This window comes from Arachis ipaensis, chromosome B7 (genome assembly GCF_059453495.1).
Source record: "Arachis ipaensis isolate K30076 ecotype BB chromosome B7, ASM5945349v1, whole genome shotgun sequence".
NCBI lineage: Eukaryota > Viridiplantae > Streptophyta > Magnoliopsida > Fabales > Fabaceae > Arachis > Arachis ipaensis.
In genome coordinates this window covers 9,856,275-9,884,264 of record NC_142442.1, presented here as the reverse complement: position 1 = coordinate 9,884,264, position 27,990 = coordinate 9,856,275, and the positions used below count along the sequence as shown (strand labels likewise).

General features: G+C 35.1%; 1 protein-coding gene and 1 pseudogene across 1 annotated transcript; one reads left to right on the top strand and one right to left on the bottom strand.

Moving 5' to 3' along the window:
- Nucleotide 1: 1 nt before the first annotated feature.
- On the top strand, nt 2–22,349 carry LOC107634435 (uncharacterized; annotated as a pseudogene).
- A 243-nt stretch (nt 22,350–22,592) lies between these two features.
- On the bottom strand, nt 22,593–24,751 carry LOC148550310 (serine/threonine-protein phosphatase 7 long form homolog). Its single transcript, XM_088494423.1, has 3 exons — nt 24,195–24,751; nt 23,990–24,077; nt 22,593–23,897 (listed from the first exon to the last, which is right to left on the bottom strand). The coding sequence occupies exons 1-3, from the start codon at nt 24,749–24,751 to the stop codon at nt 22,593–22,595; spliced, it is 1,950 nt and encodes a 649-aa protein (XP_088350549.1).
- Nucleotides 24,752–27,990: the final 3,239 nt, after the last annotated feature.

Genomic DNA, 27,990 nt, shown 5'->3' with positions numbered 1-27,990 from the left:
CATGGAAACGCATCGTATCTTTCCAATTCAAGAAGCGCCGGAATCCTATAAGAAGGGGAACCACGATTCTCCCAAGGTATGCAACCTAACCCTAGCTTTCGACCTCATAGACACTTTATTGATTTTGACATCGAAGTGTCATTGCAGGTCCACTCCCATTCGATTCTCACTCAGTGTCCCAGAGGAGAATTAGTCAAGGAACGTCTAGTACCTGGTCGCGGTCTCGTCAAGTCAGATCCGACTTGAACATAAATAATAAAAGAGAATCTAAAGAGCAAGATGAAGACGCAAAAATGAAAGACTAGAAGGTGGATCTGAAAAACGACAGAAGGTGGATGTAGCGACAGATTCGAAGGCAATGTAAAGATGAAAATGGAGCTTTAAAACTAGTAATCCCAACTCGAATAATTTAGTGATTAGGGTTTTGAAGCAAAACCAAAGCCAAGTGCAATTCAATTGGTGACTTGGTCATTGAGTTAAACTTTAAAGTGGCAACTAAATTTTTTCTTTAATTTTAAATTAATCCTTAGATTTTCAATTAGCTCAATTTGAATCTTGAATTTTCACTTTACGTAATGTGAATAATTAACATCATGTATTAGAATATAGTTCGATCACGTATAATGAGGTGATGATATATTAATTAGTGACACATAAAATATTATTATAGCATAATTTATCTACATATCACTTTTATGTCATCAAAGGTGGAAACAAACCAATTAAATTTGACATATAATTTGTTGTAAACTAATTTTTTAAGTACTAAATTTGGCATGTTATAAAGTGTGATGTAATCTTATATTTATTAAAAGGCTTGATAATTTTCTTTTAAATTATTTAAAAAATATTTTTCAATAAAAAATTACTTAAAAGTAATATGCTAAATTAAATATTTAAAATAATATTTAAATTTTTAAAGCATTTAAAAATATAAAAATATTTAATTATAATAAAGTCTAACAATTTTTTTAAAAAGGTATTTATATAGTTATTTATATATTAACAAGGTTCAAGTAGATTTGGCAAGCTAATTAGATTAATTTGTGAGCTTCGACCCTAATAAATTTAGACTTTTAAAAAAGTTTAGATTTGGATCTATTTTGCTATTAACAAATCTAGGTTTTCAAACATTTTGTAAACTAGGTTTCTAACTAAGTTATTGCGTACTTTTTCTCTTTCATACCTACGACGATGCTGTTACCTTTTTTTTTCCTTCTTTTTCCTCTTCATTTGTTATTTTCTTCTTATTTTGCGTTTTTTTTAACATTGTTGTTGTCATCGCTGCTGCCACTCCTATCTTGTTGTCGTTTAATTTCTTCTCCTCCTTCCTTTTCTTCTTTATCCTCCTTTATTATTATTATTATCGTCCACTTCATTTTTATATTCTTCTTTTCCTATGCATCTTGAGAAAACTAAAGTACATAAATTTTGATGTAAAACACAAAAAAAATAGTGTACAGTATAAAATTTTTTTGTTTTCAACACATAATTTTTGAAGGACCACATGCTTAAAATATTGACACTCAATAAAAAAAACATGCACAATACATTAATTTTAGTATATAACATAAATTTTGGTGCATATTACAAAATTTTTGTTCACATTACATAAATTTTTAAAAGACCACATGCATTTTCAGATCATTGACTTATCCAATCAACAAAATATATTCATAACAAATATTTATGTGTTATATGCAAAAACTTTTATATTATATCGATAAGTTTGTATGGCGCAAAATTTTATGTACTGAGATAGAGAAATGGTGATGCACACGTGTGTTTTTTTCACTGCACTTATGCCTGCATGATTAGACTTGATTATAAAACACTTGTACATGTAGTATCATTGTTTTGCAATAAGTCAGGCCAAACTGTAAGCACATGACAAGTTGACTACCTATTTTTACCCTTACGGGTTATCATGTGATTTAAATTGGCCCTTAAATTTTATTAAACAACTCGATTTAGTTTTTGAAAATGAAAGGTCATCAATAAAATTAGTCTTTGTATTAATCTTTTTATTTTTTTTATAAATTTAAAATTTTTAATATTTTTAAATTTACTAATTTTCTATCTATTTTTCACGCATATTTAAATAAAATCCTCGTCCCATAATAAAAAAAAACTAGTGTAAAAATTATGATAGAACAGATTATTTTTTTAAAAAATAACAACATAACATATATATTAAAAATATTGAAATATCCTTTTCTTTATATAATTATTCTCTTTTTATGTATGTGAAAATAGACAATTCGCATGGCTCATATATAAAACTATTGAATAGTCATTCTATGAGTGATATATTTTCAATTAAATTTAACACAAAAACACAAATTAGATGTAACTAAACTGAAAATATTTAATCTAATGGTGAAGAAGAAAGACTTAACGTTTATTTGTTTCATTTGTTTATTTTCTTATCAAATAGACCATTGATCATTTTCAAATTCCAAATTAAATGATATATAAGGTTTATGAATGCAAGTGTAGGCGGGGGTTTGATTTTATGATGAATTTAAAAATATAAAAAATAGAAAAAGAGTACACATTTATTAGTGTCTAAATAAAAGATAAATTTAATCCCTTTTTAACTATTTTTATAGTTTCATTTTCAATTGATAATTGTAGAGAACATATATTAATTAAATTATTTTTAAAATAAAAAACATAGTCAACGTAGCTTCTTAACATTTTTGGGTTGAATAATCCGAATTATTAGTGAGATAATTCAATTCAAATTAAAGTTCAAACTACTACCTTTGTGAGATGCTTTGGGTTATATAATTCAAAACACAGCACAATAGTCACATTCACCTAAACCAAGTTAGGTTCGTGGCGGATTAGTGTTATGTAAACCTTCATAAGCGCCTTCATTCTTAATTAATCAAAACGAAAAAGAAAACAAAAAAAAAAGGTTAAATTACACAGTTGGTCCTATACTTTTAGTGAAATTACAAATTGGTCCTTACACTTTAAAAGTTTGTAATTAGGTCCCTAAAGATAATTAAAATTTGTAATTTAGTCCCCGCCGTTCAAAAAGTGTTTGATTTAATAGAATATTCTCAACATATTCTCTATTTTAAACATGTGAGCTGCACATGTTTGCAATAGGGACCAATTTACAACTTTAGTGAAAGTATGGGGACCAACTGTGTAAAAAATATTATTTTAGTTTTAGAAATTTGAATTTTAAATTTATTAGGATTAGATATAAAAGGATCCCAATTAGTTAACAGGGGGTTCCACCTCAACATTATTCCAATTCACAATTTACAATTCTTATTTTTTACTCTGAACCATGAGCAACTAAACCTCCACTGTTAAGGTTAGGAGCTCTGTCTATTTATATGAATTGATTTTATTGCTTTGTCTATTTTAATTCATGTCTTGATTTATATTTAAGAATTGTTTTCGTTCTTTATTTTATGAATTTGGGTGAAACAGAAGTATGACCCTCTTTCTATTTGAGTTATTGTATAACTTGGAAAAGCTCTTTACTTGAACAACAGCTTGAAAACACATTCTCCTAAATTTTAATTATTTGGATTTAACGGGATACGTGACATATAATCCTTTTATTTTTGGGTAATTAGAGTTTTTGTGGCATATAAACTGGAATTTGATCATGCAGCTTCTAATTAGAATTAATTGACCAAGGTATTGGTAGTTAATGAATTTTAGAGGAGACTAGAAAGGTCTAAGGAATTAGGGTCTAGTCACATATGGTTTGCCATGAATTAAATCTTGCATGATTAAAATAAATTAATAAGAAAATTCAATCCGAAAGATAGATAACTCTGAAGCCTTAACTGTTTCCCCATATATATTTCACAACTCATTTACTGCTTGTCTTCTGATATTTTGAAGTCACTTCTTAAACCTTTTGAACATCTCAAAACCATTTTCTGCTTGGCTAACTAAGTAAATCATTTAACCATTGTTGCTTAGTCCTTCAATCCTCGTGAGATCGACCCTCACTCACCTGAGGTAATACTTGGTATGACCCAGTACACTTGCCAGTTAGTTTGTGGGTTATAAATTCCACACCATGGGGTTCAGGTGTCGTTTTAGAAAGTGAGAAAGTGAGAGTAAGAGAGTTGGAGAGAGACGGGTAGGTTCAGATAGTCTAGGAAGATTTTGGTCACTTCAAATGATTAAATTACACAGTTAGTCCCCATACTTTCACTAAAATTACAAATTGGTCCCTGTTGTTAAACATGTGCAGCTCACATGTTCAAAATAGAGAATATTTTGAGAATATTCTGTTAAATCAAACACTTTTTGAACAGCAAGAACTAAATTACAAATTTTAATTCTCTTTAGGGACCCAATTATAAACTTTTAAAGTATAGGTACTAATTTACAATTTCACTGAAAGTGTAGGACCAACTGCGTAATTTAACAAAAAAAAACAGCTATACTAATAAGGGGGATGCTAGCATAAAGACGTAAAAAAACGTCTTTTTTTTTTAAGATATTTTTTAATAATTAAAATTTAACACATATAATCACTTAAATTATGTTATTTTTGTCAAAATTAGGTCAGACAAATTAATTTGACCGAAAAATAGTGAATCAAATTTTGAATTTGTCTAAATTAATATTATTTTTATAAAAAATAACTACAATATCCCTATTATATAAAATGACTAAAATACTCTTATTATATATATTAATTTTGAGAATTCTAAATTCTAACCATTTTCTTTTATATCGTTATAGGGTTAGAATTTAAAGTTTATATATATATATATTTTAGTTGTATTTTATAATAGGGATATTGTAGTAATTTTTTATAAAAAATATTAATTTATACCGGTTTAAAATTTAATTTATTAATTTTTTTTACTAAATTAATTTGTCCAGTCTAATTTTAATAAAAATAATACAATTTAATTAATTATATATATTAAATTTTAATTTTTAAAAAACATCTTTAAAAAAAGACGTTTTTGACATCTTTATCTACTAATAAATGGCTGCTAATTTGATAATCCTATGCTAATATGTAATGGGTTATCCATACATTTGACCCTCTACCGCTGATCATTGTTGACGTATATATATTTGGTCCAATTTAATTTGGTTCATTTCGAATTTTTTTTTTTTTTTTTTTTTTTTAGTGATGAGAAAAACCAAAGAAAATATGTATTGTTTGAAAGTGCAAATAAAATACCCACATTGATGAGATCTGATTTTTTTCTGTTATAAAATGAAAAACACTTTAATTTCTATAACAAATTAAAATATTTTTATTTTTTAGAATTTTCTTTTTTTAACTTTTCGCAAAATTCGCTCAAATCTTCGGCAAACTTTAACAAATCTTCTAAAGTTCGCATAGATCTTCGGCAAATTGTTCGAAATTCTACAAAATTTGTCTAAATATAAGACATACTTGATATAATTTTTAAAGTTTGTTCAGAGTTTCGACGAACTTACTCCCAAATCCTTATAAATATCACCAAGTGAAAAGTTTTTACTCGGTGAAAAAAAATGCATTCATCGTTCATTCTGCTATTTTTTCTTTTGATTTATACTCTTTAAAATGTCTGAAATACTATTGTTATTTATTCATTATTATAGAAAAATAGTATATGATCAACATAGATCTGTTGTATTTAGTTCTATTCAACTAACTTTTATATGCATGCCAGTCGAAGAAAAATGTCTAAAAATGTTAAAGATTTTTATAATGCACGTGATTAGTCAATAACACATAAAGTGAGTGAAAAAATTTATTATAGATATTCGATGAAAGTAAATGTCACTTTCTTTTACAAAACATATAATCTTATTATTCATAGCATGTATTTAATTATTTTTATTATTTTATATTTTATAGATGACACTTTTTTATTATTATTTTGTTATGTTATTATCAGTTATAATAAGGTTTTATGTGATTTAGGTATCGATTATGTAATGATGAGGACATATATTTAATAAGAGATTGACATAGATAAATGTTCATCTCTTGAAATTAATTATTTTTTTTTTTGTTGACCTATGTGGAGGAATTTTTTTGAATATTGGTGACGAACTAACGATACTCCGCAAGTAGTTTAAATATGCTATTTGAAAGTAGTCAAGAGGATCAAACTCTAAGGATTTTAATGATAGGATATTGCAAGTAGATTTTGAAAGTCATGAGAGTTTTTCAATCAAAGACCCAATGACGGTTCTATATCAAGTTAACTATGTATATGATGATTAAGATATAAAGGTTGAACCCATGTGATGGTTTCAGTGGCTAAGAGAAGGGGGGGTTGAATCTTAGCCCCCTTTTTTATGTTGCTGACACTTGCTGAATACAGAGGAGGCTTTTCTGTTTTAGCTCATCTCTGGACACGAGACTTTTTGTTTTTGCTCGTCACTTGCCACGAGACTTTTTGTTTTGTCTCGTCACTTGGCATGAGACAATTTTAGTTTTTGCTCCTGTGCAGTAGAAATCAGAAATGGAGTTGGAGAGAAGAAAGATTACACCAAGATATATCCTGGTTCAGCTGCTAAGTGCAGTGCAGCCTACATCCAGTCTCCATCACAAACATGATGGAATTTCACTATAATCAATCTGATTACAACTTGTAAAGTGCTAACCCAACTTACAAGGGGATTCCCACAGAATCATGAAACACAACATAGATGAACAAAGGAACTCTAAGACATCTATGGCTTTTTCTTTTAATTTTGCACTCTCTGCCTTTTTCCGCTCTATGGCTTTTTCATTACAAACCTCACTGTTTGCCTTTTTCCATGAGACTCAAGACATGACAAAATTAAACAGAAAAATACTAAACAGAATACATTGAAGGAGAAGAAAATCTGTAAGCTTAGGTAGCTCTGAGAATCCTGTGCCTTGCACTCTCAATGCTTACTTCTAACTCCTTGCTTCAAACAGTGGTTGTTCCCCCTTTTTAAAGAAGAGGAAAGCCTCCACACTTGAAGCCAAAACCGAACCAACTTCTTCCTCCTTCAACAAAACTGGTTCGGCCACATAGAGAGAGAAGAGATAACCATGCATTAACCAACATGCAATTACCTCTAGTCCTTTCTTGATCATCACCCTTCATCAATCCGAGCTCTCCATCCTTGGCTTGCTCTCCAAGATGGAATTCTGGCCCTTGATGCTTCATGATGATGATGACTTCATCTGCTTCAATCTCTGCCTTCAACCATCACTTCGCCACTCTAGCTACTTCCTGTGGTGGTTGAGCAGAATCAAAGACAAGTCATGCTTCAAAAATCTCCTCCATGCTGGCCGAATCTTCAACTTCCTTTTTGAGCATGCAAAGCTCAAGATAACATCACCATATCTTACCATATGTGATAAGAATCTCAGCCACTATATTTTTTATGTTTTCTTGCCATCTTCATGATGGTCTTGTAGCTTGTTCTTCCTTCTTTTTGATAGCTCAAAGTAGCTTCTATGGCTTCCATAATTTCTGTTGAAGTGACCGAAGAGAAGAAAGAGATGAGAGAGAAGATAAAGTGGAACTAAAAGCATGTAATGAGTTTGAATAAAGTAACAAGCTGAATTAATTCCTACTCCCCTTTCTTTCTTGGTGGCGTGTAGCATTAATGAGCCATCAAATCAATTGTATAATCTCTCTCATGTTTTCAAGGTCTGCAATAACTCCAATTAATAAAATTTGGATTCCATCAAAAGATAAAAGTGATATCCGTTGAAGCATGCAGCACATAATCAAAGGAATGGGTTTCTTTTGTTAAGTGAATAAAATAATATTGTGCTCCATTTCCTTTTAATTTCGGACCAAGCATTTTTGGTCTCATACCAAGACCTTTAATTGGGCTTGTTATCACAATTGCTAGCACACTTAATAAAACACTTGTTTCAGCCACTATCCTCATAATAATTTTAACATCAAGGCTGAATGTTGGTTTTATTGGGCTTGGGATCTCGTTTTTTCATTTCGGCCCAAATATAAAATCTGCAACACAAAATTATTAATTAACATATGTTAAATGAAAATCAAATTAATAATTTTGTAATTAATTATTTTAATAATGTTTAGTCATCACAAATATTAATTTAGAGTTTTCCAAACTCATCAATCTCCCCCTTGATGACAAACATTATTAAAATTGAAATGGAGAGAAATTTAAAGATTGAGTAAAGAATACTCCCTTTGAATTTGAATTTCTCCTCCTTTCTAATTGTCACATGGCTCCCCCTTAATATATGCCATTTTTACCAAGGGAAGCACTAACATGTAACAATTTAATCAAGCTTCAAGTAACAATGTTATTCAACATGTTTATTTTGAAATGTTGAATGCTTGATTTATGAGTAGAATGTGGTGATAAACAAAACTCATTTATTATCATAAATTGATTATCTGCTCAAACTACAACATAATTAACCAAAAAAATATATTTTTTTTAAATAAATTGATGTTTTAAAAATATTTTCCAATCAAATCAGAGCAACATACTTATGGTAAGAAAATATTTTTAATCACGACATGATCACAGCAATTTTCAACATTTATTTTCATACCTAATGCTTAAAGGAACTGCCAAAAATAAAGTATTCAACAAACATGTTTACCAAGATGAATCAGAATATTTCTTTTCCACTAGTAACAAGCATATTCATCAAGATAAATCCATTGCTTCAACCACTAGAATACATGTTCACAACCAGGCAGTCACATTATTAAAACAAATGCAGCATAAGCATTATATCAATAAAACATAATCTTTAAAAACACAATATTTATAACAAGGATAATCATAAATCCACACGGATTTCATTCCCTATTTTCATGATTTCAATTTTCAGCACTTTCTCCCCCTTTTGTCATCAAGGGGTCTTGCAAAATAAATGAAAACATCATACAAAAGGCAGAATATTTGTTTTTCACCAAAACACAATAGTCCAGACAGCACACATGCATTTGAGCAAATGACAATCAAGGTTCAACTCGAAATTAATACACTAACACAAAGTGCTCAAAACAGAGCCAGATCAGAGCATAAAACAGAGCAAACCAGGTCTGCAAAATAGTGCAACAAATCAATGAAACATAACAGTTTCAATTAAGCCCTTTTTTTTTCTCCTCCCCCTTTTGTTATCAAAGAGGGACCCTGCAAAGCAATGCAATCCATAATAAATCAAGCATAAAACAAAACAGCATCAAGTTAAGTTTGGTACAGTCATCCAAGACACATGAAAATAGTTCTCCTGAGTCAAATACACATAGAGCAAAATAACAGAGCATTCAGCAGCAGTAACAGGTAACCAAAACTCAACATGTTCAAAAAATATTTCCTGCCAAATAATTCAATCAAGCAAAAATATCCAGCAACATAAAGTTCAGCCAACATATCAGATCAAATAAAATTGGCAGGCAATAAACATCAGAAAATTCAGAGTATCATTAGATCAGTCACTCTCTTTTTCTACTATCATCCCCTCTTAAGATATGATGAGATAAGACCACAAAAAGATTTTGATTTTCAGAAAAAATGATGAACTAACAAAACGGTCCGAGTGGGGTCAAAGAGATTCAGTGAGGCCCATAAAAATTGAATTCTGCGTTGCCTCCCCCTTGACCACAGCTCCTTCATCATCCTTGTATTTTTATCTCGTCCAAACCTACGAGACAAAACTGAACAGAATCAACTTTTCATAATTTATCAATGAAACTTAAATCAAACAGTCCCAAACTTTTTCTCAGTGTACAGAATCTGTCTTCACAGAGGGGTTTTGTAAAAATATCAGCAATTTGGTCTTCAGATTTTACAAATTGAATATCAATAATGCCCTTTTGCACATGTTCCCTAATAAAATGATATTTTATCTCAATGTGCTTTGTTCTTGAGTGCAGAACAGGATTTTTTGAAATGTTTATAGCACTCATATTATCACAAAATAGGGGGATACTATTGATCTTTAATTTGTAATCTTCCAATTGTGTTTTTAACCAAATTAATTGTGAGCAACATGCAGATGCGGAAACATATTCAGCTTCAGCTGTGGATAGAGCCACTGTGGCTTGTTTCTTGCTTGACCACATATTGAGTGAGCTTCCAAGGAAGCAACACATTCCGGATGTGCTTCTTCTATCCACTTTATCTCCCGCATAATCTGTATCACAAAACCCTACTGCACAAAATTCATCAGATTTAGGATACCACAAGCCATAATCACAAGTTCCCTTAATGTATCTAATGATGCGTTTAACAGCCGTAAGATGGGATTCTTTTGGGTGAGATTGAAATCTTGAGCATACACCCACACTTTGAACAATATCCGGTCTAGAGGAGGTAAGGTACATGAGTGAACCTATCATTCCCCTATACCCTGTTTCATCCACATCTTGACCATCATCATCCTTTTCAAGTTTTGTGTTGGGATGCATTGGTGTACCCACTGCTTTGGAATTTTCTAGGCCAAACTTTTTAATAAGTTCTTTTGCATACTTTCCTTGGTAAATAAAAGTACCACTAGGAGTTTGTTTAATTTGGAGGCCAAGAAAGAAAGTGAGCTCTCCCATTAAACTCATTTCAAACTCACTAGTCATGAGTTTTCCAAACTCTTCACACAAGGAAATGTTGCCCGATCCAAATACAATGTCATCAACATAAACTTGAATAAGAAGTATATCATCATTAGATGCTTTAATGAACAAAGTAGTGTCGGTAGTACCCCTTTGAAATTTATTTTCCAACAAGAAGGCACTAAGCCTTTCATACCAAGCTCTTGGAGCTTGTCTAAGACCATAAAGAGCCTTAGTTAATTTGAAAACATGATTTGGAAACTCTTTATGTTCAAAACCGGGGGGTTGTGCCACATACACTTCTCTATCAATAAAGCCATTAAGAAAAGTGCATTTAACATCCATTTGAAACATTTTGAAACCTTTATGGGCGGCATAGGCAAGAAGCAACCGAATTGCTTCCATTCTAGCTACCGGAGCAAAAGACTCATCATAATCTATACCCTCTTCTTGATCGTAACCTTGGGCCACTAATCTAGCTTTGTTACGAACAACTTGTCCATCCTCACCAAGTTTATTTTTAAAGATCCACTTAGTACCCGTTACCTTCATACCATCCGAATAGGGTACTAATGTCCAAACCTCATTCTTGTCAAATTGAGCTAGCTCCTCTTGCATGGCCTTGACCCATGATGGATCTTCAAGAGCTTGTTTGACATTGTTGGGCTCCATTTGTGACAAGAAAGCAAAGTTGCTAGGTTCGGTTTGCCTTTTGGTGGAGGATCTTGTTGTTATGCCATGAGAAGGATCACCAATGATGAAATCATGAGGATAACCTCTCATAGACTTCCATTCTCTAGGCTTTCGGACAGGTGTAGAATTTTGATGAACTTCTGGTGGTCTCACTGTTTCAGTTGCTCGTGCCTGTTCAGGAGACAAAATGGAAGTGTCTCCTCCAATCTGACGAGATAGAACAGGGCTGACAGATTCTTCATTCTGGACAGATTTGGGAATTTCTTTGCTTGTTCCATCTTCACAATCTGAATCAATATCCTTCACAATACTGGAAATTAAGTTAGAATCACAAAAAGTAACATGTATGGATTCCTCTATTGTCCTATGCTCCTTGAGATAAACTCTATAGGCCTTGCTTGTGGTGGAATATCCAACAAACATTCATTCATATGATTTTGGATCAAATTTTCCAAGGTTTTTCTTATTGTTAAGTACAAAACATTTGCATCCAAAAACATGAAAATACTTAAGATTTGGAGGGGTTCCTTTCCATAGCTCATATGGTGTTTTCTTTAACCCTTTTCTAATGATTGTTCTATTCAAAATATAACATGCTGTGTTCACAGCTTCAGCCCATAAGAATTTAGGAATTTCACTCTCACATAACATAGCCCTAGTCATTTCTTGAAGGCTTCTATTCCTTCTTTCAACCACCCCATTTTGTTGTGGGGTTCTAGGACATGAAAAATTATGAAAAATCCCTAAGTCATCACAGAATTTTTCAAAATCTTGATTTTCAAATTCTCTTCCATGATCACTTCTTAAATGGGCAATTTTCAAATCTTTTTCATTTTGAATTTTCTTACAAAGGGTGGAAAAAGCATGAAAAGCATCATTCTTATGAGCAAGGAAAAGTACCCAACCAAATCTAAAGTAATCATCTACCACCACAAGACCATAATGTTTACCTCCTAAACTTTGAGTTCTAGTAGGACCAAAAAGATCAATATGTAACATTTCCAATTTTTTCACACACAACTAAACAAACAGATTTCTTAAAAATAACTTCAAAACCCAAATCACAAAGTTGACTAACACTAAGCAAATTATATTTCAAGCCATGTACAAGGAGAACATCATTTATACAAGAAGAAAAGTTTTTACCAACTTTCCCAACAGCCACAATTTTTCCTTTTGCATCATCACCGAAAGTGACAAGTCCTCCATCATAGTCATCAAGCTTTATGAAGAAGGTTGCCTTTCCGGTCATATGCCTAGAGCATCCGCTGTCCATATACCACACATTCTCCTTCCTTTTGGATGCTAGGCACACCTACAAAACAATGCTTAAGTAACCTTAGGTATCCAAATCTTTTTGGATCCTTTTACGTTAAACCATCTTCTATGTCCTAAGCCATTGTAATCAAAAACAATTTTATAAACTTTGTCACCAACCATTCTTTCACCGAAAAAGCATTGAATGGAAAAGTGTCCATTCCGATTGCATAGTCTACAAAACCTTGGAGTTGCCTTTTTGTTAAAGTAGGTGGGATCTTGAAATCTTGTGTCATTAGAAAATGAAGCAATATTTTCAAAATGTGAATTTTCAGATTTATGAAACCCCAACCCAGCCTTATCATAAAGAGGTTTTTGACTAGCCAAGATGTGATTTAAACTTTTAGAACTTTGTGTAAATTTGGCCAAGTCTTCCTCAAGTCTTTTAACCTTTTTAAGCAACTCTTCATTTTGTTTAAAACAGTCCACATATGCAAGAACACAATGGTTACTTTCACAGCTCCTAACTTGGGCTCTTAACTGCTTATTTTCTTCAACAAGATCACAAGCAGTTTCGGCCTCTCTCACTTTTTCTTTTAGAAAACTGTTTTCGGCCTTAAGAATGGTAATTTGCTGTTCAAGTTCTTGATTTTCCAGCAGAAAACATCTTATTTTTTCAGAAAGGTGGTCTATCATAAGATGGAGATCTTCAGTGTTAGGGTTATGAAAGACTACCTGATCTATGTGGTCTGCCATGAGACATGTTTGTGACTTGGTCTCGGTTTCTTCATCATCATCATCAGAGTCATTCTCCAAGTCTTCCCATGTGGCCATCAGTCCTTTCTTCTTTCCTCTTTTCGGCTTTTCCTCCTTTTTCAGCTTGGGACAATCAGATTTGAAATGCCCCATTTCTTTGCAATTATAGCAAGTTACCTTGCTAAGGTCTTTCTTTATTCTCCTTGTGCTGCTGCCTTTGCCTCTGAGCTTAGCCATTTTCCTGAATTTTTTTGCAAATAAAACAAACTCATTTTCAGAAGAGTTATCACTAGATTCATCATCCAGAGGGTTAGTCACAGAAGAAAATGCAATTTCTTTCTTTTTTGTATCCTTTTTCAAATAGGTATTTTCAAAAGCAAGAAGATTTCCTCTCAAATCATCAAGTGTCATGGAGTCTAGGCTACTGCTCTCAGAAATAATTAAAGCTTTAGTTTCCCACTCTTTTGTGAGACATCTCAACACTCTTCTTACTAGCACAGAATCAGAATGTGTAATTCCCAGAGCATCTAAGCCAACAATGATAGCATTGAACCGTTCGAACAGTTCATCAATGGACTCTCCTTCCTTCATTGCAAATATTTCATATTCTCTATTTAGCATATCTGTCCGAGTCTTCTTGACAATGGTGGTTCCTTCATGGGTGATTTGCAATTTGTCCCAGATTTCCTTTGCCGTTGTGCATCTTGATACCCGTCGGTACTCCTCGAAGCTGATAGCACAATTGAGCAGATTTATTGCCTTGGCATTTAACTCCACCTTCTTCCTATCCTCCTCGGTCCATCTTGCTTCTGGTTTGAGAGAAACAACTCCTTCTGCACTTGTGATAGTTGAAAATTGAGGCCCTTCGAGAATAATCTTCCAAAGTCTGTAATCCACTGCTTGAACGAATATCTTCATCCTCTCCTTCCAATAGGTATAATTTTTCCCATTGAAAAGAGGGGGTCTGTTGCTTGATTGACCTTCAGTTAGATTATAAGACACCACATTTGCGCCACTGTTTTCTGCCATGAGGATCTTTACTCCAAGCTGCAAAGCTTGATCTCTTTGAGACCAAGCTCTGATACCAATTGATGGTTTCAGTGGCTAAGAGAAGGGGGGTTGAATCTTAGCCCCCTTTTTTATGTTGCTGACACTTGCTGAATACAGAGGAGGCTTTTCTGTTTTAGCTCATCTCTGGACACGAGACTTTTTGTTTTTGCTCGTCACTTGCCACGAGACTTTTTGTTTTGTCTCGTCACTTGGCACGAGACAATTTTAGTTTTTGCTCCTGTGCAGTAGAAATCAGAAATGGAGTTGGAGAGAAGAAAGATTACACCAAGATATATCCTGGTTCAGCTGCTAAGTGCAGTGCAGCCTACATCCAGTCTCCATCACAAACATGATGGAATTTCACTATAATCAATCTGATTACAACTTGTAAAGTGCTAACCCAACTTACAAGGGGATTCCCACAGAATCATGAAACACAACATAGATGAACAAAGGAACTCTAAGACATCTATGGCTTTTTCTTTTAATTTTGCACTCTCTGCCTTTTTCCGCTCTATGGCTTTTTCATTACAAACCTCACTGTTTGCCTTTTTCCATGAGACTCAAGACATGACAAAATTAAACAGAAAAATACTAAACAGAATACATTGAAGGAGAAGAAAATCTGTAAGCTTAGGTAGCTCTGAGAATCCTGTGCCTTGCACTCTCAATGCTTACTTCTAACTCCTTGCTTCAAACAGTGGTTGTTCCCCCTTTTTAAAGAAGAGGAAAGCCTCCACACTTGAAGCCAAAACCGAACCAACTTCTTCCTCCTTCAACAAAACCGGTTCGGCCACATAGAGAGAGAAGAGATAACCATGCATTAACCAACATGCAATTACCTCTAGTCCTTTCTTGATCATCACCCTTCATCAATCCGAGCTCTCCATCCTTGGCTTGCTCTCCAAGATGGAATTCTGGCCCTTGATGCTTCATGATGATGATGACTTCATCTGCTTCAATCTCTGCCTTCAACCATCACTTCGCCACTCTAGCTACTTCCTGTGGTGGTTGAGCAGAATCAAAGACAAGTCATGCTTCAAAAATCTCCTCCATGCTGGCCGAATCTTCAACTTCCTTTTTGAGCATGCAAAGCTCAAGATAACATCACCATATCTTACCATATGTGATAAGAATCTCAGCCACTATATTTTTTATGTTTTCTTGCCATCTTCATGATGGTCTTGTAGCTTGTTCTTCCTTCTTTTTGATAGCTCAAAGTAGCTTCCATGGCTTCCATAATTTCTGTTGAAGTGACCGAAGAGAAGAAAGAGATGAGAGAGAAGATAAAGTGGAACTAAAAGCATGTAATGAGTTTGAATAAAGTAACAAGCTGAATTAATTTCTACTCCCCTTTCTTTCTTGGTGGCGTGTAGCATTAATGAGCCATCAAATCAATTGTATAATCTCTCTCATGTTTTCAAGGTCTGCAATAACTCCAATTAATAAAATTTGGATTCCATCAAAAGATAAAAGTGATATCCGTTGAAGCATGCAGCACATAATCAAAGGAATGGGTTTCTTTTGTTAAGTGAATAAAATAATATTGTGCTCCATTTCCTTTTAATTTCGGACCAAGCATTTTTGGTCTCATACCAAGACCTTTAATTGGGCTTGTTATCACAATTGCTAGCCCACTTAATAAAACACTTATTTCAGCCACTATCCTCATAATAATTTTAACATCAAGGCTGAATGTTGGTTTTATTGGGCTTGGGATCTCGTTTTTTCATTTCGGCCCAAATATAAAATCTGCAACACAAAATTATTAATTAACATATGTTAAATGAAAATCAAATTAATAATTTTGTAATTAATTATTTTAATAATATTTAGTCATCACAAATATTAATTTAGAGTTTTCCAAACTCATCACCATGGATATTTTTAACGAAAAAGAGAAAGAGATTAACTACTTCACAAACTCATAATTCATGCTAACACAATTTACTATTTTCTGACAGTATGATTATCCGCTCACTTTTTCATATTGAATTTCGAGGCAATGAATTAAAATTGTTCGGTTGGTCAAAGAAGTCTCGAGGATGATCGACCAATAAGTTTAAGATTATGCAATAGTTTAAAAACAAGAAAAAAAAATTATCATAACAGTTAAGATGTATAGTATTAGGAGGACTTTGAAATATAAGATATTAATTAGAGAATAACCAATTGAAGTGTGCTATATAATACACTTACACTATGTTTGTTTGAAGAGAAAATGGAAGGAAAAAAAGGGATGAAAGAAAAGAGGAAGAAAAATGATCATTTTTCATTGTTTGGTTATAAAGAGAAATTGGAGAAGAAAAAAAAGGGATAGAAAAAAACTGGTGGACCACCAATTTTTTTTCTCTCCAATGTTGGAAAGAAAAGGGAGGAAAAACTTATTTTCTCTCACAACTTCTAATATTACCCCTTCACTTTTTTTAATGTATTTTATAATACAAGAATAAAGTTGTTTTTTATAACATTTCTTTCCTTCTTATTTTCCTTTTATTTAAACACATCTAAGAAAAATAAAAATTCACTTAATTTCTTTTCTTTTTTTTCTTTTCTTTCTATTTCTTTCCTTTCTATTTCTTTCCTTCCAACAAAAAAAACCTTAGTTTGGATCGAATTATCAATAAAGCATATACATTTTTTATCGTCAAAGGTAAGAAAAATGAAATATTAATCTAAATACTCTTTAAATAGACCAACATCTAATATTATTCAATATAATATAAGTTAAATATAACATAATTTAAACAAACTGTGATCCTTGTCTATTCTATTAATATCTATCTAAATAATTATTTTTATAATATTTAACAATTAATTTACATTATATCTATTCTAAATAATTAAATGTAACGAAATTATAAAAAAAGATATAGTAACATATTAACTTAAAAAGAGTAGAAGAAAAATGACGTAATGTCTAATGACATGAAAAGAAGAAAAAATGGGATAGAAATTAAAAAAAAAAAAAAGAGAGTTTAGTGAGGAGAAGAGGAAAAAAAATGAATTTAAAGAGGATAAAAGTAAATTTAGTAAAAAAAATCTTTTTTATATATCTAATTTTATAAATAAAATGTGTCACATATCACTTTTTTATTATAATTGAAATCAAAATTTTTCCTCTATAATTAAAGAATTTTATCTTTCTTCCTACTAATTTTACAACCAAAATGTGCCACATGTCACTCTCTCATTACAATTAAAATCAAATCTTTCCTTTCAAAATTAAAGAGCTTTATCCCTACTAATTTTACAACCAAAATGTGCCACATGTCATTCTCTCATTGCAATTGAAATCAAATCTTTTCCTCCAAAATTAAAGAGTTCTTCTCATTCCTACTAATTTTACAACCAAAATGTGCCACATGTCATTCCCTCATTGCAACTAAAATCAAATATTTTCCTCCAAAATTAAAGAGTTCTCCCCTTTTCCCTCTCCCTTTATCTATTCCTCTCATTCCTTGAACCACTCTATCTCTATTATATATCATTATCAATGAATAATTATAAATTTGACAATCAAAATGTGCAACATGACATTTTCTAATTATATTAAAATTAAAATATTAAAATTGGAATTAAAATATAGCTATATATTATATTATATTATATTATATTATATATTATTATCTAATTTAATAACAAAGTGTGTCACATGACACTCTTATTAAATTTGAGAGAAAATATTTTCTTTTAAAATTAATAAACTACCTTCTTAAATTCTCTTATCTATCTCTCAACCTTTTTCTATTTTTCTCTACACTTTTCACTCTATATATAATTCTGATATATTTATATATTATTATCTAATTTAATAACTAAATAGGTCACATGACATTCTCTTATTCAAATAATATTTCCTTCCAAAATTAATAAACTCCCTTCTTAAATTCTCTCGTATATCTTTCTCCCTTTGTCTATTTCTCTCTACTCTTTCTAGTTCTCACTCTATATATAGTTTGTAATTTATATTTTATATCAGTGATTTGACAAATCAAAATGTGTCATCAGATATTTTTTATTATAATTAAAATAAAACTTTTTTCTTTCAAAATTAACAAACTCTCTCTCAGTCTTCATCTTTATCTTTCTTTTTCTTTTCTCTCATTCTCTATTTTTTCTATCTTTTTGTTCTACAAAAAATAAAATTAACAAAATAATATAATTCAAATAAAAAATATTATTATTATATACATATTTTTTTAATTTTTTTATTTTATTTTAAATTTTTACTGTTTATCTTTGTAATCTATATTTTTTTAAAATATTTATTAAATATAATTTAGAGAGAATACTAATGTTATGATTAAAAGTTAAAATCAAAATTTAATTGTTTTAAAAAAAATTATTTTTGAGTTAATTTTATAACTATCAATATAATTTTTTTTATACTAATATCTAATTATATTTTTATATACATAGAGAGAAAAAATATTATTTTTAAATAGCAAGCATAAAAATTAATTATTTCTATCTGTGCAACAGACTTAACACCTAATTAAAAGTATACAAGTTAAATCGTTTTAAATTTTAGATAACGAATATTAAAATTAATTATTAGTAATAAATCAAATCTTTCACATAAAAATAATAACAAAAAATTTTATTATTTAATTTTTTATCTACAGAAATTCTAATCTTTTTAGTTTACGAGAATTTTTATCTCCTACAATTTTTTTATAAAAATATTTTGATTTTATAATTCTTTTATGATATAATTTATAATATTAGGATAAAACCGAAATAATTTAAAAAAATTTATATTCCCATATTATGAATAAAAATACTAATTACGTTATATAGTTGGGCAAACTTAACTGAGGGATTAGACGAACTTTAACCCAAATATAAAATTCGTTAGTGTGAAGTTTATTGTGTAATTAGGTGAATTTCATGTAAATTGTTAGTTCGCCGAAAAGTCGTGCAAAATCCAAAAATAAAAAATTGGGCAAAAAACTAGAATAAACCAAGGGAAGTTGTAAATTACCTAAATAAGCCAAAGTGAAATTCGTTTCTGCAATGAGCCAAACCCTATATTTATATAATTCGAACCAGTGTGGTTCGAATTCTATTCATAAGTAATTCGAACCAGAGTGGTTCGAATTATGAAGAGAGAAATTCATTCAACTAAATCGAACCAGGGTGGTTCGAATTACTTGGGAGGAAAACGTAGCACATAATTCGAACCACGCTGGTTCGAATTATGTAGGGAGAAGCTGCATCAAGTAATTCGAACCAGGCTGGTTCGAATTACACAAAATGAATTCGAACCAGTCCGGTTCGAATTAGTGGTAGACAGTGTAGTATATATATAGTTCTAAACGTGAGTTGCTCTCATAGAGGGTGTAATATGGCTAGTGAGGAGAGTTTTGGGATTTTGGTTCACCATAGAGGATCCATTAAGAGAAAAACTCGCTCCGGTGTGAAGTTCACAGATAAGGATCCTCTCTGTATCGTCGTGAAACCAACGACGAGCTATGATGATCTTGTTAGATCTGTGCTGATGAAACTCGGTCTGGAAGGTGCGAAGCGAGTGAAGAAGTTTTTCTATCGCATTCCAATCACTGTCTTGCAGGATACGGTGAAGTATGATTGCTTCACGATTGGTAGTGATGAGGACCTGCAAGTCATGTTTCTATGTCGGAGGCAGTTTCCCGAGGTTAGGACACCAGAGTTGTTGGCAAAGTTGGTTTATGTGGTATCCAGCTCAGGGGGTTCGAACCGGAATGCCACCACTGAAGCAGCGGCAGCCGGTTCGAGTTCAAGGCCTGCCGTTGCTTCTTCGTCCGTCCCTGTGTACGAGCCAGCGGTCGAACCAGTCGCCTCCCCGTCTTTTGCTGTTGATCTGAATGATGGAGTAGGCGACGTGGTAGGATCAGTTGATATTCTGCCGAACGCTTTACAGGGAGTTCCACCGGTTGGCGTCGGTGACGGAGTGTTGGGTGATGTAGAGGAGGACGACGTCGAGCCGGATATGATTGAGGATGACAGCGGCGACGAGGTTGGAGCGACTGAGCCTGCATTGGTAGTCGGTGGTTCTAGTTCTGGCACACAGCAGTATCCACCACATTTTTCCTCTTTGGACCTGGATGCCATGAGGCAAGAGGGTGTTTTAGGGCACTCTGTTGGATTCGGAGCTAGAGATGCTGAAGGGACTGCTGGTTTGACAGAGTTCCAGGTTGGCCAGCAATTTCAGGATAAAGATGAGGCCCTGTTAAGTGTGAAGACTTACAGCATCCGGCGAGGGGTACAGTACAAGGTTGTGGAGTCTGATCATCGCCGTTATGTGGGCAAGTGTTTTGAGTTTGGGAATGGGTGCACATGGTTGATTCGACTGAGTCTGCGGAAGCGCAAGGGCATTTGGGAGGTCAAACGGTACAATGGACCTCACACTTGTCTTGCGACCTCCATCTCGAGTGACCACAGGAGCTTGGATTATCATGTGATTTCGGCGTTCGTTATGCCAATGGTTAGGGCTGATGCATCCGTCAGCATCAAGGTGCTCCTAAATGCCACGGTAGCACACTTCGGGTTTAGGCCGACTTACAGGAGGGTCTGGATGGCGAAGCAGAAGGCAATTGCCCTCGTATACGGTGACTGGGATGAGTCATACAACGAGCTCCCCAAGTGGGTTTTGGGAGTCCAGTTGACGATGCCCGGTACTGTTGCAATCCTACGGACGAGCCCCGTTCGAGTTAGTGGACAAGTAGACGAGTCTCAAGCTTTTTTCCACAGACTTTTCTGGACGTTTCCACCGCTCATCCAGGCATTTCGCCATTGCAAGCCTTTAGTTAGCATTGATGGGACCCATCTGTATGGGAAGTACGGGGGTACTTTGCTCATCGCGATTGCACAGGACGGGAACTCCAACATTCTACCCGTTGCATTCGCACTAGTAGAAGGTGAGAATGCAGAATCTTGGTCATTCTTTCTCTCCCACCTTAGACAGCACATGACACCGCAGCCCGGTCTTCTGGTTATATCGGACAGGCATAACGGCATAAAGGCTGCGCTTGAGGCTCCGAACGGAGGTTGGTTACCTCCATCTGCATACCGTGCATTCTGCATTCGACACGTAGCGGCTAATTTTGCCCTTACCTTCAAGGGCAAGGATGCACGTAGGCTTCTAGTGAATGCCGCATATGCCAAGACCGAAGTTGAGTTTGATTACTGGTTTGATATTCTTCGGTCTGAAGACCCGGCGATGTGTGAGTGGGCGAACCGGATTGATTATTCCTTATGGACTTAGCATCGTGACGAGGGACGGAGATTCGGTCACATGACGACGAATATCTCGGAGTGTGTGAACTCAATCCTAAAGGGTGTCAGAAACCTCCCTGTTTGCTCTTTGGTGAAGGCAACATATGGAAGGCTTGCGGAACTCTTTGTTCGCAAGGGTAGAGAGGCTGAGGCCCAGATGGGAACCGGACAGCAATTCAGTCAGTACTTGGTGAAGTGTATAGAGGCCAACTTGAAGAATTCGAGGTGCTTCACGGTGACTTTGTATGACCGGGATAACTCCGAGTTCACCGTAGCCGAGACCACTCCGACGGGCTCTTTCTCATTAGGTACCTACAGAGTATCGCTTGCGTCCCGGACCTGTGACTGCGGGTACTTCCAGGCACTTCATTTCCCGTGCCAGCACGCACTTGCATGTTGCGCCTACTCACGGGTTACCTGGTCCTCTTATGTTCACAGCGTGTATCAGATTAGTTCAGTGTTCCGTGTGTACCAGATGGGATTCACACCGCCGATACCGGAGGGATTCTGGCCACCTTACGACAGGCCAACCGTGATCCCGGACCCTGCCAAGAGGCGTGCAAGAGAGGGTCGTCCGAGATCCACTAGGATACGGACGAACATGGACGAGGCAGATCCGAATCGGCCAAAGAGGTGTGGCCTTTGTCGCCAACCCGGACACACCCGCAGGAGTTGCCCACAGCTTGGAGGACCGTCTCACACGGGGGGCCAGTAGTAGCGATCTTGTTATTGTTAGTGTTCATTGATTTTATTTTTCCTGTTACTTGTTATTTAAGATGATTTGTGTTATCTGTTTATCCTTTTACCTTCTAGTAATGAAAAAGTTGCATCTGAATTTGAATATGGTTAGAAATCCCATGACTGCAAAAGTTGATAACTACAGTGTTATATGATTCAATGATAATACATAGTCACTAATCCACTAGGTAAATAACAGATTTTTAAGTACAATAAGATGAGAAAACAACAAGGAAAAATAGCTCTAAAGTAAATCATCTAAAATACATGAGTGAACCCTAACGTCCAAAATACATGAAATGTAAATCATCCAAACAAGTGGGAGCCTGTCCCACAACGACGGGGAACCCGTGGCCTCTGACCTCTGCGGATAAACGGCTCCTCATCCTCTATCTCATCTGCGTCCTCATGCGGGGCAGGCTGTGCGGGTGGCGTAAAATGGAGTGGTGCGGCAGACGGCCCGGCGACAGACTGTGATGCAGCGGTGTAAGCGGAATGTGGGGTACCTCCCAAAGCAAACTGGTCACCAACAGGAGTCGTAGCAGGCTCGTTCAGATCAACATCTAAGGGTGCCTGCGTGCCAGGGGTCTGAGGACGCCTCCTGCCCGGCTCGTCCTCCTGCATGATAGCCAAAATCTCCGCCAGAAACCGTGGACTGCCGAAGTCCGCATCAAGCGTATCTGCCTCAAGAAAGTCCTGCCACTGTGATCCGGGAATAACCCATGGAGTACCGTCCTGCTGAGGCTGGTCGTCGGTGGGTACTCCAACAAAGTAATGTCCAAAAGGACCGGACCCAAGTCCAGCGTCACTAGGCTCAGCCCCGTCACCCATCCCGGAGCCATACCACTCACCTCCGTGAACCCCATCCTGGGTACTACCACCAGCAACTGAAGCCGCCCCTGCACCATCCCCGCCCTCAGGCCCATGCTGATCATCGTCATCGTCCTCAGGGTCAGGTGCAGCGGCATGAACCGCAGCACGCCCTCTACCTCTGCCAGGATGATGTCGTCGTCGACCCCTAGCGGGGCCGGCCTCGTCGCCAGCCTCCATAGCACGCTCAAGCCACCCCCAGTCACGCTGGCTACGACGTGTGCCCACGCGAGCTCTCCTATCAACCCGCCTCCTGTCCGGCACGTCGTCAGGCCGATCCATCTCAGGTACTTGCCCAGCTCCCCGCTGTGAGGCCTCAACAGGAATAGCAACGGCTCTCGGATCGCCCAACTGCGGATCCGGAGACAAAAACCTCTTCCCGTGCTGACTCCACCAATCCAAGAACTGATGCGACGGACCAGGGTCAGCAACAACATCGAATCTCAGCACGCTCTCCGTACGGTCGTCCCAATACTGATGCCACTTCTGCAAATAGGACGGGAACCATCGATCGCCGCCTCTGCCGTCCTTCGACATCAGAAAGTCGATGTTCAGGGCGGCCTGTGGACGGGGCTGCACCCCTCCAAACTGCGGAAGAACCCTGTTTACCTGATGCCACTCTATGACGGCAAAGTAGATAAGCGATGTAACAGACCGCCACAGCACCATATGCCGAGGCTCCAAAACCTCGGGATGCACGACATGAAGTACATCAGGGCTACTGTACGGCATCCAGATAAACTGCACCCAGAACGATACAATGTCAGGGCATCTCGTGATCCCAACTCGTAAATCGTGGTTAAATAAAAAAACTTATTTAGTAAAATACTGACCTCTCTATCCTGCAACCGGTCTATCCAGAGCCTCCACGTCTGAACTCTAGGACCCTTCTCGCTACTGGAAGGGATGTAACCTGACCACCTGCAACATGCACATGTGTTACCGCTACTTATATGTGTGCTTAGGGTATCCAATACATTATGAATGAACACGCGGTTATGTGTAGTAAATTGAAATAGACAAAGATTAGGGAAGTACCTCGAGGCCAATGGCCAGCTGAACGTCACAAATCCTGCAGGCCTAAACCGAGGAAATCGCCAGAAAATCCATGACTGAAGTAGCTGAAGTGGGCCCGCTAGCTTGATAACATTTCTGTTCGCCACACGGCACATGCACCGGTACAACCATGCCAGTGCTGCAGAACCCCAGCTGTAGGTCCCCATCTCCTCCAGCCTAGCTACAAACGGAAGCCATCTGATGTGAACGCGGTTGCCCGACTTGTCCGCAAAAAGCTGCGTGCCCAACAACATCATGATGTACGCACGGGCATAACGACGCACAGTATCCTCATCAGCTCCCTCCGGGCACTCACCAAACGTCTCCTGAAACCAGCTGCAGTTGACCGCGTACTTCTGAACCTGGCTAGGAGGAGGTACCACTCCAAGCAACTCCTCGAACCAAACCCAGGCTGGACGGCCACCATCGATGTATACATGGAACTCTGATAGGCAGCCGCTGACGTAACGCCCGTCCACTGGCAAACCCAGCTGGTATGCCACGTCCTGCAGTGTGATAGTGCACTCTCCGAACGGCATATGAAACGTGTGCGTCTCCGGACGCCATCGCTCAACAAACGCACTGACAAGGGCCTCGTCCAACCGGAACCATCTATCGTTCAGCCTTGCAAGATGGTAAAGACCAGCCATCTGCAGGTACGGAACGTATCTGTCATCCAGGACCATGCCCTGCTGCCGCCGCATGCTCCTGATGCATCGCTGAGGCTGCGGAAGAAATGAACCGCATTATTAGAACCAACTTAATTACCGGTGACAAACATAATCAACACGATAATCCCTAAACCAAAAAAACCTTACTCTACATAGCCGCTTAAAAATCCAAGAACGAGAACCATTTGCATAAGAAACTTAAATTAGAAACCACCATAGCCTACTGACATCAAAGATCTAACATTATAAAACCACAACTAAACCGCTTACATAAACCACTAACATAAACCACTAATGTAAACCGTTAACGTAAACCGCTTACATAAACCACATACATAAACCACTAAGATAAACCACTAACATAAACCACTAAGATAAACCACTAAGGAAAACCACCAACATAAACCACTAACAAAAACCACTAACATAAACCATTAACAGAAATCACTAACATAAACCGCTAAAATAAACCACCAACTAAACCAACATCTAACCCGCATGCCAAACCACTAACTCACATGTACCGGTAAAATAAAGTTATTTCCGTACTAACCTCTTCGTTGATGACCCCAGCTATATGGGCGACTCCGTCCAAGCGATATAACCGTGCCGGATCGTCCCCCATGAGCAGAGTATTCCGTTCAGGTCTTTCTCGGAGAGAATCTGGGTCGTTTTCTCTGAGATTTGGTGGGGCAGGGGAAGATGAGAATGGTTCGAATGAGGCTGATTCGAACTCCTTATATAGCCGAATCACTAGTAATTCGAACCAGGGTGGTTCGAATTACTAACAACCTAGCTTAAGCGTAATTCGAACCAGGGTGGTTCGAATTACATGAAGAACTCATTTCCCCATAATTCGAACTGGAGTGGTTCGAATTACTTGCATAGGTAGTTCGAACCAGTCTGGTTCGATTTACATTCAATTTTTCTTTGAAATTCGAACTGCTCTGGTTCAAATTATTTGAAGATGAAGTTTGAACTAGCCTGGTTCAAATTACATAAAAATATGATCTGGCTCATTGTTGTATCGATTTTCATTTTGGCTCATATAGGTAAATTTGGATTGACGTTGGCTTATTATAGTGTTTTGTCCTAAAAAATTTATCTCCAAAACTAAAGTTCGTTGAATTTGTTTTAGGGATTAAAAGAATTTTTTTATTTCATTCCAAAAAAATCCCTTTGAGATCCCTTGGATTGTGCTTCCTATAGTCACGAGGAGCATCTTTTCCTCAGAAGGCATGCAGAGGCACAGGCACACGTACGGACACAAGACAAGACCCCATTATTATACCAACCTGCAGCTCTATAATATACACAACCAGCCGCAAAGGCTGCCATTCATGTTTCAACCATACATTTCTGCATCAGATAAAATTAAATAATTAGCATCTTCAGGGTTAACTTTAACTATCACTCAGAGACGGATCCAGAAATAATATTATGGGGTCAATAATACTTATAATATTAAAAATTATGTAAAAAAATTATATAATATAAGATGTATTATAAGAATATATGGATAGAGAATATATTTTAAAGTAAAAAAAAATATGTGTATACTTTTTACTAACGAAGTGGTCGATTCTTCGTATCATAAAATTCACCAATAATAGAATTTGTGTCAAAATTTTTAACAATTTTCTTTTCAATATAATTAAAAGATAATTAGTAAGAAATTCATCTTTCATTTGTTTCTAAATTATTTTTCACAATATTCATAGTTGAAAAAAATTTCTTAATTATAACAGTTAAAACATAAAGAATTAATACCAAACGAATAAAAAAAAAGGCCAAAAGAAGAAAAAAAAATCACTTTATGAGATTTAAAAATTTTTATTTAATTAAAAAATATTAGTAATAATATTTTTTCAGATTTTTTTAATATTATTACGTATTTTTTAAATATTAAAAATTATTAATATTTAAATTAGACTGAACTTTTATTTATATTAAACTAAATACTAAATATTTTTTTAAAAAAATTAAATTATACATAATAATTTATTACTATTAAAAAAAGTTGGGAAGTCGAAGCCGCCACTCACCCCCTTATGTCCGTCCCTGCTACCCCTTAACTTTATATATGTCCAAAAAAAACCCTACCACTTAACTTAGCTCTCATATTTTTTTATTTTATTTGTTGTCATGTGAACGAAAAAAAAAACCTACCACTTATTTTTTTTTTTTATTCCATTGTGCTGATGTGCTTCTACTAAAGTCTGCGTGGCATGTTTTAATGCTTCTACTTCCTTCATCTGCGGTTATCTTTCAACATTTTTAATATGGGCACCACTTACATAAAGTTTTCAAAAATAACTTTACGATAAAGATGTCTACTTAGCAAATTTTGATTCACACATTCTAGAGCCACACTTTTCACTTAAAATCGTAACTCTTCACAAAAAAAAGCGTCACCTAATGGAAAAAAGTAAATTAGAAGATTTAAGAGAAGAAATAATTAAATTATTAAAATTAATAGATAAAAAATTAATGATTTTAACTAATGTTAACTGTAATAACACCGAATTCTTAAAATCAATACAAAATGATTTTTCTCAAAATCTTTATTTTACTATAAGTTTTATTGAAGGACTTCAAAAACCTGAAAAAACTTATTTTTCACATGGAATTTCTAAAAAATATTATCATGGAAATGATTCCTCACATCTTTATCATACTTTTAACCCACAAGTAAATTCTATAGTAGATATGCTTGAAGAAATATTAGTATCCATAAAATTTCAAAGAATTAAGGAAAAAGAGAATCCCAAAAAAGAAAAATTTCAAAATATAATCAACATAACAGATTTAAAAGTAAAACCACCATTGAAATTATGAATATTGAAGAAAAATTAGAAGAAGTTACAATACTTTTTAAACAATTAAAAATGGCTCAAGAAAATAATATTATGGAACAGGGATTTCAAATAGAAGAAGAATTAGTAAATTCCGAAAACATAGAAAATGAAGAACACATCCTAGATTATTCAAGTGACGAAGAACCAGCAATTCCAATACAAGTAAAAAATGAAGCTGGAACATCTAAGGATAATCAATCTCAATTTAAATGGGAAACAGGTTTTGATAATTATGCTTTTAAAAAGGGG